General features: G+C 39.8%; 2 protein-coding genes across 5 annotated transcripts in view; both read right to left on the bottom strand.

Annotated features, from left to right (window-relative positions):
• Positions 1-3,376: 3,376 nt before the first annotated feature.
• LOC138196008 (uncharacterized) lies at positions 3,377-7,364 on the bottom strand. Its single transcript, XM_069145665.1, has 5 exons — positions 7,322-7,364; positions 6,217-6,475; positions 4,930-4,963; positions 3,829-4,003; positions 3,377-3,720 (listed from the first exon to the last, which is right to left on the bottom strand). Exons 1-5 carry the CDS (start codon positions 7,362-7,364, stop codon positions 3,377-3,379), a joined length of 855 nt encoding a protein of 284 aa, XP_069001766.1.
• LOC138196436 (ryanodine receptor 1-like) overlaps positions 6,903-13,430 on the bottom strand; it is a 47,758-nt gene continuing 41,230 nt past the window's right edge. For all 4 annotated transcript variants that reach the window (XM_069146465.1, XM_069146467.1, XM_069146466.1 and 1 more), the window contains 15 exons: positions 13,326-13,408; positions 12,918-13,074; positions 12,718-12,804; positions 12,292-12,564; positions 11,998-12,128; positions 11,859-11,901; positions 11,646-11,779; positions 11,484-11,544; positions 10,677-10,823; positions 10,460-10,594; positions 10,216-10,372; positions 9,925-9,989; positions 9,384-9,484; positions 9,251-9,302; positions 6,903-9,146 (listed from right to left, as the gene is read on the bottom strand). In XM_069146465.1, the coding sequence (XP_069002566.1) occupies positions 9,051-9,146; positions 9,251-9,302; positions 9,384-9,484; positions 9,925-9,989; positions 10,216-10,372; positions 10,460-10,594; positions 10,677-10,823; positions 11,484-11,544; positions 11,646-11,779; positions 11,859-11,901; positions 11,998-12,128; positions 12,292-12,564; positions 12,718-12,804; positions 12,918-13,074; positions 13,326-13,408 (1,722 nt within the window). In that variant the 3' untranslated portion in view covers positions 6,903-9,050. The remainder of the gene's footprint in view (positions 9,147-9,250; positions 9,303-9,383; positions 9,485-9,924; positions 9,990-10,215; positions 10,373-10,459; positions 10,595-10,676; positions 10,824-11,483; positions 11,545-11,645; positions 11,780-11,858; positions 11,902-11,997; positions 12,129-12,291; positions 12,565-12,717; positions 12,805-12,917; positions 13,075-13,325; positions 13,409-13,430) is intronic.

Raw genomic sequence — 13,430 nt, 5'->3', positions numbered from 1 at the left:
GGTTGGCTGTGTGGTGGTTTGGATTCTTTGTTTAGCTAAGAACTGGCCACGGTTACAAATCTTTATGTAGTTTAACTTTTTATTGTGTACCAGAGTTGTTTCTATGCTTGGAAGTTGTTTGTGCATGAAAATGCCCTCCGTCAAACTACCCTTAAGCATTTTTTATATTGACTCGTCGCCAGAACTTCTCCCTAAATTACACAAGTGGTGAATAAATATTAGCTTGATTCAAACAACATTTAAATGGTGTGTTTACCTGAGAGCTTAATCACTACCTCAGGATCTCTTTCTATACCAAAGATCATAGCTGTGGTTAACTTAGTGGTTAACTGAAGGCCAAAAGTGAATAGCAGAGGATGAGGTTATTGCTTGAACTTCAGCTCATTTGTGCCTGCGGTATTTTAGTAATTGTGTAACAATAATACAATAATAATGAAGAATTAATACATGGTATAAAACACTAAGTAATTGTAGATTAATTTTCGGAAATAAAAACAAACAAGTGCAATCACAATATGTAATAAAATATTTAAAATATAATATTCGACATATAAGATATCTAAAATGAATGATTCGATAATGGTTGATAAGCCATACTAATATCCACAGTACACTTATTCAATAGTTGGGTGAGAACCCTGTAACCCATGTCCCTGTTCAAAGATGGTCTTGGGTGGGTCCTTGATTTTCTTCACACTTTGCTCATTCTCCAGTTTTCCACTTTTTCTGGTCTATGACCTTTGACCCCCTCACAGACTTTTAGGCCAAGGTTAAGTAGAAATATTGCTTACTCTACAGCCGATACTATTCTAATTGGGGGCTTTATAAGACTGAAAATTTAACTATGGTCTGACCCATCCGTCAGGGAGCTAACAGGGCTGTTGACAGTTATCCTCTACACATCTGAGTAGCGTGAGGATTATTATCCATGCTGTGTTTTCTGATAGTCTACAAAGGAAAACTGCCTCTGAGATCCTGGAAAAGAAAAAAAAAAAAGAATTCTTGCTAGATGAGAAACTGAGCGACTGTCAGTCACAACATATATTCATCTCAGGATCCATTCCAACTTTGGGGAAAGGAATTTAATCTTCTTGACCTGACATTAACGTACCCCATCCACGGGATCAAGTTTATTCACAATTTGAATATCATTTGGAATGTTTTGGAAGACCGCTTTAAGTCTTATGGAGTTCATCCAAACATTACTGGATCCAGACTGCCAACCTTCGTCATGCCCTTGGAATACCATTCCCAGACAAAGAATGTGTGGATAAGCATGAAGATCAGTGCACAGACAGAGAGCTTGTATCTTTTCCCACTCATGTGACCCTCTGCTCCACATCAAACAAGTCATTCCCTGGCTCTGTCTACACAAACTTTCTTCCATCAGATCAATGTTGGTTGGAACTTGGACCTCAATCCTGTTTCCAATTGTCTGCAGATTTATACCTGTATACTTTCCACTTCCGCGAGTACATGAGGATCTACAAGGGTCCCCGTGATGTAAATTATGCGGCAGCAATGCTACAAGAGCTGAGCGTGAACTGTAAAAACCAAAATGGATACGGAATTTGAAGAGAGGCTGTGTGAAGAGGTCCATCACATCATTTTCAGTGAATTGATCACTCAGAGCTTTTTTTATCTGCTATATTTAGAGTGAGTTTTAAGGGAACCTGGACAGTCTGCTGCCATCGGATTTATTTTCTGAATAGGTTCCTTGGTCTGCTGCTGTGAGAGCGATCTAACAAGCTATCTGTTTGCAAGCAGGTTCAGGAGCTATGCAGTCAGACATTACGCAGAAGAAGAATATGTATTGACTTTGAAGTCTCATGTCATATCATCAAGTCAAAACCAACATGACAGGTTGGATGGAAATAGCGTGTACAAACCTCAGCCAAGAGGCACAGAGGGAGGAAATGGGCTTTAAATAGAGTATTGTCACAGCTACCATCTCTGTCCTGTTTTGTTTTCATCATTTAAAGTCCAGCCTCTCGTTTCACCCCATCCACCCACAGATGTCCTCTGACTGCTACATCCACTCCCCCTATTCCCAGTTCCCCTATCAGCCCCACTGAATATATTCCCACTATCTTGCCATTATTTCCTGCCAGACTGACTCTCTCATTTTACTTCCTGTTTTCTGCTTCTTGCCTGCCAACGTGGCTGTAAGTTGTCCAAAACTGTTCCTGCCTGCCTGGTCCTGTCTGCACTTGGGTCCTCCACCTTGCTATACTTACACAAACCATAACAGAGTTCAAAACAAAACTGAGAATATTGTATACTTTTGGTTCTCTGTTTACACAAACAACTCACCAACCAGCTTGATGAACCACAGTGTCAGCTGGTTATTAAGATCACATTCGAGACTTTATCTCACTAAAGTCACCGCAGGTGACACAGTTTAGTTTGTCACTAATTGATTTCACGTGAATGTATGTGGCAGTATGAAGACAAAGAAGTAAACCAAATTTCCACAGTTGTATTCACGTTAGTAAAACAGGCTCAAATAGGCATGCTTTTCTTTTATTCTTTCATACATTTAAAGAACAACAACAGCTGGACGTTTGAGAGAAACACAGCACCAGCACAAAAATAAAGGAGGATTAACAGGAGCTCTAGGAGGATAAACAGTCACCAAAAGAAAAATCTAATACAGACCTATTCCAATCCAATCAAGGTTATAAAAAAATAAAAGGATAATACCCCTTCAACGTCATACAGAAATGGTGCACATGTGTGTCCTGTTGCCAATCTCCCATTAACATCCATGACATATTGTATGCCTCAACATATGAGCAGCACTATGGACTGCCTGCCTTTAAATTAACCTGCATCTTTTTCAGGCACAACTTAATTTGGTCTGACTGTGACCTCAAAGGATTATATAAAATGAAACTTTATACCCGATGAAGAACACAGTTATTCGTCGGATATAAAGTAATTGTAATGCCCGTCACTACATATTCACAACCTCAATTAAAAAACACATTAATTGGTATTGAAGCAAAATAACATAAGACATATTTTCTCAGGATGGTGTCATCTGAAAGCTGCTGCAATTTCTACAACAAAAATAGAAAACAATGTGAGGGGTTGCTTGTAGTAATGAACCTACAAATTATCACATACATCTGCAGATTCTCTCTGCTTTACAAGGTGATATGTCCATCTTGGGTTCACACTTGTTTCTACTGCCTCTATGGCCACAAAATCAGTTATTGCGGGTTTAGTATTGTCTGAAATTTATTGCAACATTTTCCCCTAAATTAAAACATCCTGAATTGAAAGTTCTAATTTATTTTTGATGTTTTGACAAATCATGGAGAAACATCATCCTTAAAGCTGTATGTGCCAACAGCCTTCAGGCAGCACATCATCAGAAAGTAAATCCACCACAATCAAAAGCATCAAAATCAGAGTCTGCCACTTCAAAGTCAAAGCTGTTGAAGTGAGGGGAGTTGAGTGCTGGGCTGTCGGTGTGGTAGGCTCCTCCTGGCCCCATGCCCGAGAAATCCGTGTTGAGTGGTAGGTCAGCAGCTTTGGCTTCCAGATTAGAGGGTGAGCATGCGCCAAGGTAACCCATAGCAGAGGAAGCAGCAGCCCCTCCCATCAGCAGATAAACAGCCTTCATTGCTTGGGCATTACTGATGGTGCCATGGCGCAAACACCCTACTGAATGTGCACCTCCTTTATAATACTTTGAACGGGGAGAATTCCTTCCTGTTGGATTGAGAGATTGGAAAAAAATAGTAACAAAATTCAAACAAAATCTGAACAAAATAAACTGTTTACCTGATAGCTGAAAATATCACAAACACCAAGGATCACCTTTCTCTTTTGGGGAAGCACAAGTCATCGGCCCTGGAGAGGATGACTCGGTATCGCTGACAGGTGGAGTTGGTGGATCTTTGTCAAGGATTTGCTCAGGCATCAGATCTCGGAGAGTAATATGCGGTGGTAGCACCTGATGTCGCTTACAAGGACTGAGAGGTGATGAGAGACTCTATGCAAAAGATATAAGAATACTATTGAAGAAAAATACTTGTTTTAATTACAAAGATTTAATTCATTGATCGATTAAAAGACAAAAAAACCCCGACAATACAATTCATATATCAAGAAGTGCAAAGACACACAAACTATTGAAATAGTTTTTAGACTTGGTAGTGGTGTGGCTGTAGGTGTGGGATTGTTGGTTGGTCGATCCAACACATTTTTTCTGATTGATAGATCTCAACAATAAATGGACTGCCATGTAAAATGATGTGATTGTTAATGAGTAGTTCCTGAATAACTCCAAATGCAGGACTGTGCAGTGGGTAAATATGAATTTCTGGAGAGGAGGCGGGAAGATCAAAAAATAATTTATTCATTATTAGTTTACATATATCTGTGAAACATGAAAACAATTAATTACTATCATTAGTTCCAGTAAGTCATCATTAGCCCTCAATTTGAAGTTATTTAGGAAACACACGTACATCTATTTAAGTGTGACCAAATTTTGTACTGACTTTGGTTGTCATGTGTTTAACGTCCCCAATAAAAGGTGAAATGTCTCTTTAATATTAAATGAAAGTGGGGCTTGAATGTGTGCAGATACACAAATTCATGCCCCACATTCAGGAGATTAACACCAGCAGGTTAAAAAAGTTGGAACCAAATAGCCAACTTACAAAACAAATGATACGTCCATTAGCCACATCTGTCTGTGTTTAATGCTAATTATCAAGCTAATTATGCTGACCACAGTAAACAGCTTCATGGCAGCATGTTAGCATTGCTACTGATGGTAGCAATTAGCTCAAGGCTGTGCTGTGCCTAATTACAGGCTCACAAAGCCATACTGTTTGACTGTAGACTCCAGAGCTTGTTTAACACATTTTCCAAAACAATTACTTTAATAATCAATATGTCTTATTAACCTACCTTTTTCACTTTTTTCAGCATATTCAGCCACTGACTGAAAAGAGAATAAAAGGAGTCTGGTTTTACCTTTGTGCAAACCACACATCAATGAATTCAAGTGTGTATGACAACAGTGGGTATTGTTAGAAGTTGGGTGAGATGTCTTACTGAGACAAAAGGTGGGCAGGAAGGGAATATGTAGTAAGTTTAAAATGACAATCAGGGTCTTAGCCTATTTCTTTTAAATAGAGGATGGGGTGCATTTTAAAGCAATATATGCAAAATTGAACAGTTCAGCATTTTGGGAAATACACTAATAACCAACTTATCAACATGTTGTACCTTTGTTTTTGTTTTTTCAATAAACCTAAGAGTTTAAACAACGACTTTTGGTTTTATTATATGACAATGTTTTGGCTGAGAGCAGGATCCTCCCTTGTGTAACCAGCTCCTCCAGTTTGGGTTACTTTTAAGATTAGGCTTAAAAGTTTCCTTTTTGATGAAGCTTGTAGTTAGGGTCTGCGCATTTTACCCTGAAACTGTCAGGAGTCCGGGTTTTTTTCCTCTGTTTTGACCCCGATCACCTCTTCCTCCTGTGTCCCCTCAGTCCCCTGTCTGCTTGTCTGTGGCTACGCCCCTCACCGGTCCCAGCAGATGCAGCCACTCACCCCTGATCACCACCTGCAGGTATGCTGCATCTCCCTGATCACCTCCCCGGACTATATGTACCCTGCCCCTGCACTCCTCTGGTGGTCGGTTCATTTTGTTAATCACCCGTCGGTCCTCCGTCTGTTCTCCGTTCCCGTTCCTCCGGCTTTCTGTTCCTCCTGAGGAGCTCCCTGTCAAAGTCACCAGTCGGTGGAGTTGCCCTCCCAACTATTATTGACGCCGTTCCTTCCGCTGGTCTGCCGGCTGCCCCGCCAGCTGTGTCTCCCCGGATCTGTCGGTCAAGTTGCCCTCCCGACCGGAAGCAGGTGGACATGATAGGTGCCACCTTTTGGTTTGTTTGTTTTTTGTTTATTGCAATGAAGACTGTATTTTGGAGCTGATACCTAAGTCTGTGAGCTTACATTTGGCTCCTGGTAAACACCACCTCATGACAGAAACATCCCTGATTTATCCCTGACTGGTGATTTTGTGTTCACCAGTTAAACTTAAACCAACAGTCTGTCATATTAGGCAAATACAGAGCTGGGGAAAATATGACCCGATGGGCGTTATTTCTCCAAATACTAAAACTTTAGTCCAATATGTGTATAGTACAGTATGACACTCAAGCCAACGTTAGCAGAAAAAGCAGCACCGGACCTGCAGTCTGCAGATGTATCGGCCAGCAGCAGCAGGTATTTATCCTGGGGGAGGATCAGAGCAAAGCAGCAATCCCTGCGTCCCCCGGAGGGTAGTTTAGGCAGGTCTAGGATCTCCTTGCCCTCCACAATTGCTTCACAACTGCTTTGCAACACCACCAGCTGATCAGGGGGAGATGATGCATCATGGCACACGAGGAGACTGCCTTCAGCTGTCAGAAGCAGAAACCTCTTCTTCCACTGTTTGAAGATAAATCCACCTGGATGGTGAAAATAACAGGAAATAGTGCAGGTCGAAGAAATGATGCTGCGATAAACAATTCTAATCACGACAGCTAACACTCGGAGCATATTGACAGTATTAGGCGTGGTCACGGTGATCATGATAGCAGTGGGAGCAGTGTACATGTGGATTATAGAATGAACACTGTGTCATTCCATCATCCCAACAGATTAGAAGCTGTCAGATGGTTGGAGGATCAAGAGCCTGTGGTTGTGGGGAACGACCAATCCGATGATGTTGCGGGAGCATATTGTGCATTATCACATACACGCATCAAGATCTACTCAATTTATATACATAGAGTAAACAACAGATGGGCACATGTCATTACTACACATACAGTAACCGATTTGCAATTCCAAGAACAGGTGAAAAAAGAAAGAAGGGTAACTTTTTAGGGCAGTCTCAGGTTCAGTTTAGGAATATGTTTTTATTGGTGTTTGCCGCAGCTGTAGCTTTGGACTGGAATTAATTTTCTGTATCCGTTTTTGAAAAAATATTCAAGTTTTCTTAATGTATAACATGGTTGAGAATGGATGATTCAGAGGAGAAAACTATAAAAATGATTTTATCAAAATCATACTCAAGAGCATTGCGAACTACCATCATCAACATTTATCATCATCACAACTCCATTATGCAGAAACGTATTGAAATTAAACAACAAATAAGATAAGCAATCATAAAAGCTTTACAGGGAACAGACATCACAGTTGAAAATGATCCTAAAATCCACTGAGGCATGCAAAACTATAGCCAGATATGAAAGGTCATCATTTTTTCCCTCACAAAACATCACATCTTTAGTCATGGTCTGACTCACCATACATCCTGAGTATCCCATGGTGTATCCCCGAGGCGTTCATGTTCACAGTCGATGTACCCCAGTCTAACGGGCTCAGGAAAAAAATGTTGGAGGACAGGGTGGGTGAAAAGCACATGAGGCTCAATGTGAGTTTTAATGCTTAGCCTTAATCCCCAGTCAGCTGGGATGCTCCACAGGGCCACACAAGGCAGCATCTCAATTCCCATCAAACAGGTTGTGATGTTACGCACAAACTGCCGCAGCATGTGCAGAGATAGTGTGCAAAAGGACTTCATGAAATCAACTGTTTTTTTATTTTTCTCTTTAATATCAATTCAGTTTTACATCCACAGATGGAACAGCTAAATCAGTTTCACTAAGTGTGCTTAGACACCTACTTCAGTCAGTACTGTAAATGTCCAACAAGAAGCAAAAAGTAGCCAGACCTCCCTTTTACAATTTATCTTCAGTCCCAGATAGAGTCCTTTCCTGAAATAATTTAGTGTCGTGTCATCTGTAACCGTGCATATTTAGCTTGTTGATATCGGATCAGATGACAACACTCGAGTGCCTTAATGCAAACATTTGTTACATAACTTAACTTGAAGAGAAAATTAATTAGATTATGAAAATTGCTGATTTATTATAACCAATCAGGGATATAGATGAAGCTCAACTGACAGTCTAAATGTAAATACATTTTGATCACAATGTATCATATAATTTAGTAAAATGTATTCATTAAACATTAACTGTATCCATACTGTAATGATTGCCTATAACAACAGACATATAGGGGTTTAAAGAAAGTGAATAAGTATGGAGTTTGGGTCAAGAGAGGATGACTGATTGCTTGTGTTTGATGAATATAATTGTGAATATAAAAGGCACCACAAACTTTAGAAACTAAAATATTGTGAAGGATACACAATACTGTACTTTACTCACTTTCAGTAACTAACTTTATTGTTCTGTCGTTTTCATTATTTTTAAGTTGTACGGTAGCTTTTTCTTAGTGTATTTTGTGTTAAAAGATTTTAAAAAAGGACACTGTATAACTATAGATTACATACATGCATTATACAAACAGTATAATGCTAAGTCATCCACTCAGTCATATTACAGTCACGTTTATCCTAACACAGAATTTATTCACCATCCCAGACTTTAAAGTTGTCTTGAAAAACAATAAATAAAATAATTTAAAGTCAAAAACATATGCTGGAGTATTTGAAGAAAACAAAACTGAGGAACAAAAACACCCATTGTGAAAAATAAATGTGCTGAAGTGAAAATAACAATAATCACCAAATAAATGTCCATTTGAAAAGGAACAAAACACTGCATTCTGTTAGATATGTGCTGGTTGATGCAACTGGAGTAACTGGTTTGGCACTTTAACGAGTAAACTGCTTCCGTAAACCACTGTTTACATGCTCACATAGATACTCGTTTTATTCTCTCCTCCTAAACAGACACCGAGTTAAATAACTAATAAACCCACAAGTTCCCTAAGATTAATGAAAGAGACAATTTCTTAAGGCCACTTGAGAGATGACTAAATAAATGATTAGACTTGAGATATCTATTTTCTTATCACTGTCAGTTTAACACTTAAAGGACACTGCAATTTCATGTCATAATGTTTCATGAAAAAAATCACGTAGTGAGTTTTGTCAAAAATGATGACTACAAGTAGCAGTTCAATAGTTGTAATTTCCATTGGTAAAGGTAAAGTACTTGTTGGCTAGGAAAGTTGATCCTCATATTGCTTTCTGAAACAGTCTCCGGCTGGATAGAAGTCCCAGCAACGCTCCTGGTACATCTTCCACACGTATGACTCCTGAACAGACGATGCAAGAACAATAATTTAAAAGAGGAACCAACTTGAGACTTGAAACTGTAAGAAGCAGACTGTGACTAAAAGATAAAAGCACTCAGACTGACCTGCCCAGTGTGCTCTGTATCATCTTTGTTGATAAGGTACATCAAGAAGAACCTGGAAAAAAAGACTTGCGTGTTAATATGTTCTCTTTTGTACATGCATCCATACACTGTAACACAGAGGCGGTACACTCACAGGTAATTGGCCAGGTTGTGTTCGTCAAACGTGTGCGTCTCAAAGCCATGCGGCGTCGTATCAAAGTAGTCACTTCCGATGCCACATATGAAGCACTTTGTCTGCATAAAAATAAGGGATGAGGATTAAAGTCACGATGTGGCATTAAATAGATTAGGTAACCGTGTCCATGTAGAGGAACAGTATTTAGGATCTAGTGACATCTAGTGGTGAGCGTGAAGATTTCAACCGACTAATACTCCCCACAAACCCTCCTCTTCCAAGCGTGTAAGAGACCAGTTGCAGTAAAACTGGCCCTCTCTATCGCCAGTTTGGTTTGTCCCTTCTGGGCATTTGTAGAAAAATGGCAGTCCAACATGGCAGACTGCATGGTTGAGGACGTGCACTCTAAGGAAATATTAAGGACTCATTCTAAAGTAATGAAAACACAAATACTCTTAGTGATTATAAATTAATCAAAACATAATTAGTAAAAGTATACTTAATTTCTGCCAATAGATCCCCCTAAATCCCACATTCTGGTCCTTCAAAAGTATCGTACCTCCATGTCTTCCTTGACCTGCTCTTGTTGGTCTCTGAGTTCTCCAAAGGCATCAATGATCAGACCTACAGTATTTGTACAATATTATCATTAGAGATGTTTTTAAATTTGCCAAGTGCCAAACATACCTTAAAATGCCTTTCCTGTATAAACAGTTTGAAGTATGTCTCCAAAAGCTCCTCCCTTTTTCCTTACTTTTCATTCACACCAAAATTAGTACTCACTTAATTGCATAACATTAGTCACATAAGAAACATTGGAAAACATCTTGCAGGACAGCATAGTTTTTACCCTGAATGATGGCCAACAGAATGACAATGACGAAGAAGAAGAACGTTATATCAAACACCACTCGATACAGCTCGTATTCATCTCCAGCAGGATCCTCTATTTCATCTCCAATGCCTCCGCCAGCACGCACACCCACATACATGTGGAACAGGTAACACTGTAACGTGAAAAATATCATATTTAAGGAAGTAGTGTAGGCGTGAAAATATCTCATTTCACACTTTTTCGATCGACAGTTACGTACAGTCATCATGTCATCACATTTCATATCTGGTTCATCTTCGTCCTCACTCTTGTTGTAAAACTTGCGGAAGAAATTGAAGGCAACTACGGTGTAAAGGTACACCACCACAGCCAACAAGCCCACTGTCATCATGAGCTGGCAGAGACAAAGAGGAAACAGAGTCAGTACATTTATTGTACAATATACAGTATAGTTTTAGAGCTTTTCCTGCTCTTGCCTGTTTGCCATTGTGTGTGACTGAGGACAGGATAGTACGAAGCGTCTTGACCCCCATAGCAATATCCAGCAGGTGGCAGGCGAAGAAGAAGTTGTTGTAATGCCCAAGCAAAGACATCACCAGGTACCAGCAAAGATAGAGGAAGGTCTGCAGACAAATGTAGTACAGTATCATATACAGTGGGGTAATATAGTATTGTATGCTATAGTGTGCAATACGAGGTCTGATCATAAAAAGAGGATCTGTGTGCATTTGCCATTTCACCACAGCGCACATGACATTTTGGGGAACAACCAGGAATCACAGGGAGCGAAATCTGGTGTGTCTACGTTTTGGGGAGCAACAATTGTTTTGCTGGGTGTGAGAAAATTGTGCGCTTTTAATACGCTTGGAGCGGGCGTGCCATTGCGCCACAATTGGGGTCATTCGTTTCAATTTTTTTTTTACCTAACACCCCTTCTTCGGACATGGATCATGACGTTCGTTCTCAATGCTTCATTGCCATAACTTTCCTAAAGCATTTAAAAAGTCTATGTTGCTGATTTCCTGAGTTCGACACAAAATTTGAAGTGCAGTCTCAACTCAAGTTTTAGGTCGATGGTGAAATTGCAAATGTACACGTGTCAGTGGTAACAAAAATATGAGTTACACAGGTGCTGATGTGGATCAAGCGACGTAACTTGGAATAATTACTCACAAAAGTTTTTGCTTCCCCTTACTAAGCGTACATTACTATGTTGTGTGCAACAGGACCCGTCTGAACTTTTTGATCTCCGCTCATATAAAAGTAAATATAGGTTTTCTTACACCGTCGGTGAACACAACGCCAAATTTCCAGATTTGGTACTTGATGTCGATGGAGGTCACCCTAAAAGACACAGTATTGGTTAAAATGACTTGTTTCAGTTTTGAGGAATGATGTCATGTGTGCCTCGTTGCTTATCTTTGTTAGTTAAATATGTACTATACCATGCAAACACAGAGTTGTCTGGTTCCTCCTGTTTCTTCTCGTGTTGTTGACTCACATCCAGGGAGGCTAAATCAACACCCAGGAGTTCAGCGATTCTTTCCCTTCCGTAAATGTCTCCGTACTTATCCAGAACCTGGACACAGACATTACATTGCACATTTACATGCTCTGCTGGGCCCATTTTAAATCCATCCAAATCAAACATAACTCACCTTTCTTTTGACAAATTTATCCCAATAGTTGTTTGGTAAAGAGCTGTGAGGAAAAAGCACATAATTTACTTCGTACATTACAAAACAGTTTCTTCATCTTGACATCTATGGGAGAGAAATTATTTCTTTATGCACATACGGTGTATTTAGAACGAGTCGGTCCCACTGGCCCTTAATGTCATCATCCTCAGGCTGCTCAGTGATGTAGAGGCCATCAAACTCCAGCTTTCTTGCAAGTTCTTTCTCTCTTTTAAAGATCACCAGTGGAATCTGTCAGACACAAATGCAAATGCTGTTCAACTGAGGTAAGCAAGGATACAACAAAATGTGGTTCATACTGCGACACTTCAATAATTTCCTTTAATGTATTGAAGTAAAAGTGTTAAATATTACACAAAAGATCTTTTTTTTTTTTTTACTGTCTACATCATACCTTGAGGCAGTTGTAGCCGATGATACAGATGAATGAAATGACTGTGTGCAGCATGGCAATGAAGGCCAATGTGGGCTGCATGTATCCAGTGCTCTCCTCTAAATAAAAATAAATTGGCACGTCTTCCTCATCCTCATCTCCTCCTTCATCCATTCCAGATCCCTCAGCCTCTTCCCCTGAGCCTTCGAACAAACCAGAGCCTTCAAAGAACCCACTTCCCTCTGCCAGTCCAGATCCTTCCATCTCCTCACCATCAGGCGGGGTGTCAGACACCTAAACAGAAGAGAACAAGACCGAGACGTTCAATGGAACGTTCTTTAACAGAAGCTCAGACCACAAACAGACCTAAGTAAGTACAAAACAACTAAATGGAAAGGTTTTCTTGTGACACAACACAATCATTCAAATACATAATTATCTTTTTACCTTGTAGAATAGAAGAATGAAGTTCAGGGCAAATGCGAGGAACAAAGCCAAAAAACGCAGGTTGTAGAAGTTTCTGGAAAGGTAGTTCTAGAAAAGCGAGAAGAACATTTTTCAGATGATGAGTGAGTTGATAGCTGAAGAATGACATTAAACATATGCTAGCAAGTCAGTTCTTAAACAACTACTAATTAATGTTTCACCATAAATTTAATTCTCTGGGTTTCCAGCTCAGTCCAGATCTGAAAACCTCCCTTTTTCAGCTTCTTTTCTTTTTTGGGCAGTGCTTTCTTTGGTTGTTCTGGCTGTTTTTCCTCTTTGCTTGGGGTTTCTTTGTCTGCTTTCTCTCCAGTTTCAACACTGAAAACCAGAGACGGTGGGGTTATTGTTTTATCTTTGTATTCCATCAACAATATAATCATGGTGCACTATGGTGCACGCAGTGCATGCACAACACTAACCTCAAACCATAACAAGTTGTTGTAAAATATTCTTATCTGTATTGAACTGCCTAAAAAAGTCCAGTCTGATGTCCAGAACTGTGACAGAGAGAAGACCCTGTAGGCTGAAGGCCTACAAATGTGGATAAGAAAACAAATCTAAACTCTTACTCAGCCTTTTCAGGCTCCAGAGGAGGTTCCTGTACAGGAACGGGCTCAGGTGGTTTCTGGCTGGCCTCAGTCTCTTCTGGTGGCTGTAACCAATCAAAAACATCT

The sequence above is a fragment of the Embiotoca jacksoni genome, unplaced genomic scaffold (genome assembly GCF_022577435.1).
Source record: "Embiotoca jacksoni isolate LCO1_2020_lvr unplaced genomic scaffold, fEmbJac1.0.p SCAF_13, whole genome shotgun sequence".
Classification (NCBI taxonomy): Eukaryota; Metazoa; Chordata; class Actinopteri; family Embiotocidae; genus Embiotoca; species Embiotoca jacksoni.
Note: the sequence above shows the minus strand (reverse complement) of the source record. Positions and strands in the feature narration are given on the sequence as shown.

Coding starts and splice junctions, on each gene's coding strand:
- LOC138196008 (XM_069145665.1), bottom strand. CDS start 7,364: ATGAACGCCTCGGGGATACACCATGGGATACTCAGGATGTATG. Junction 6,476..7,321: donor TGGGATACTCAGGATGTATG/GTGAGTCAGACC, acceptor TTCACCATCCAG/GTGGATTTATCTTCAAACAG. Junction 4,964..6,216: donor GATACATCTGCAGACTGCAG/GTCCGGTGCTGC, acceptor TTCTCTTTTCAG/TCAGTGGCTGAATATGCTGA.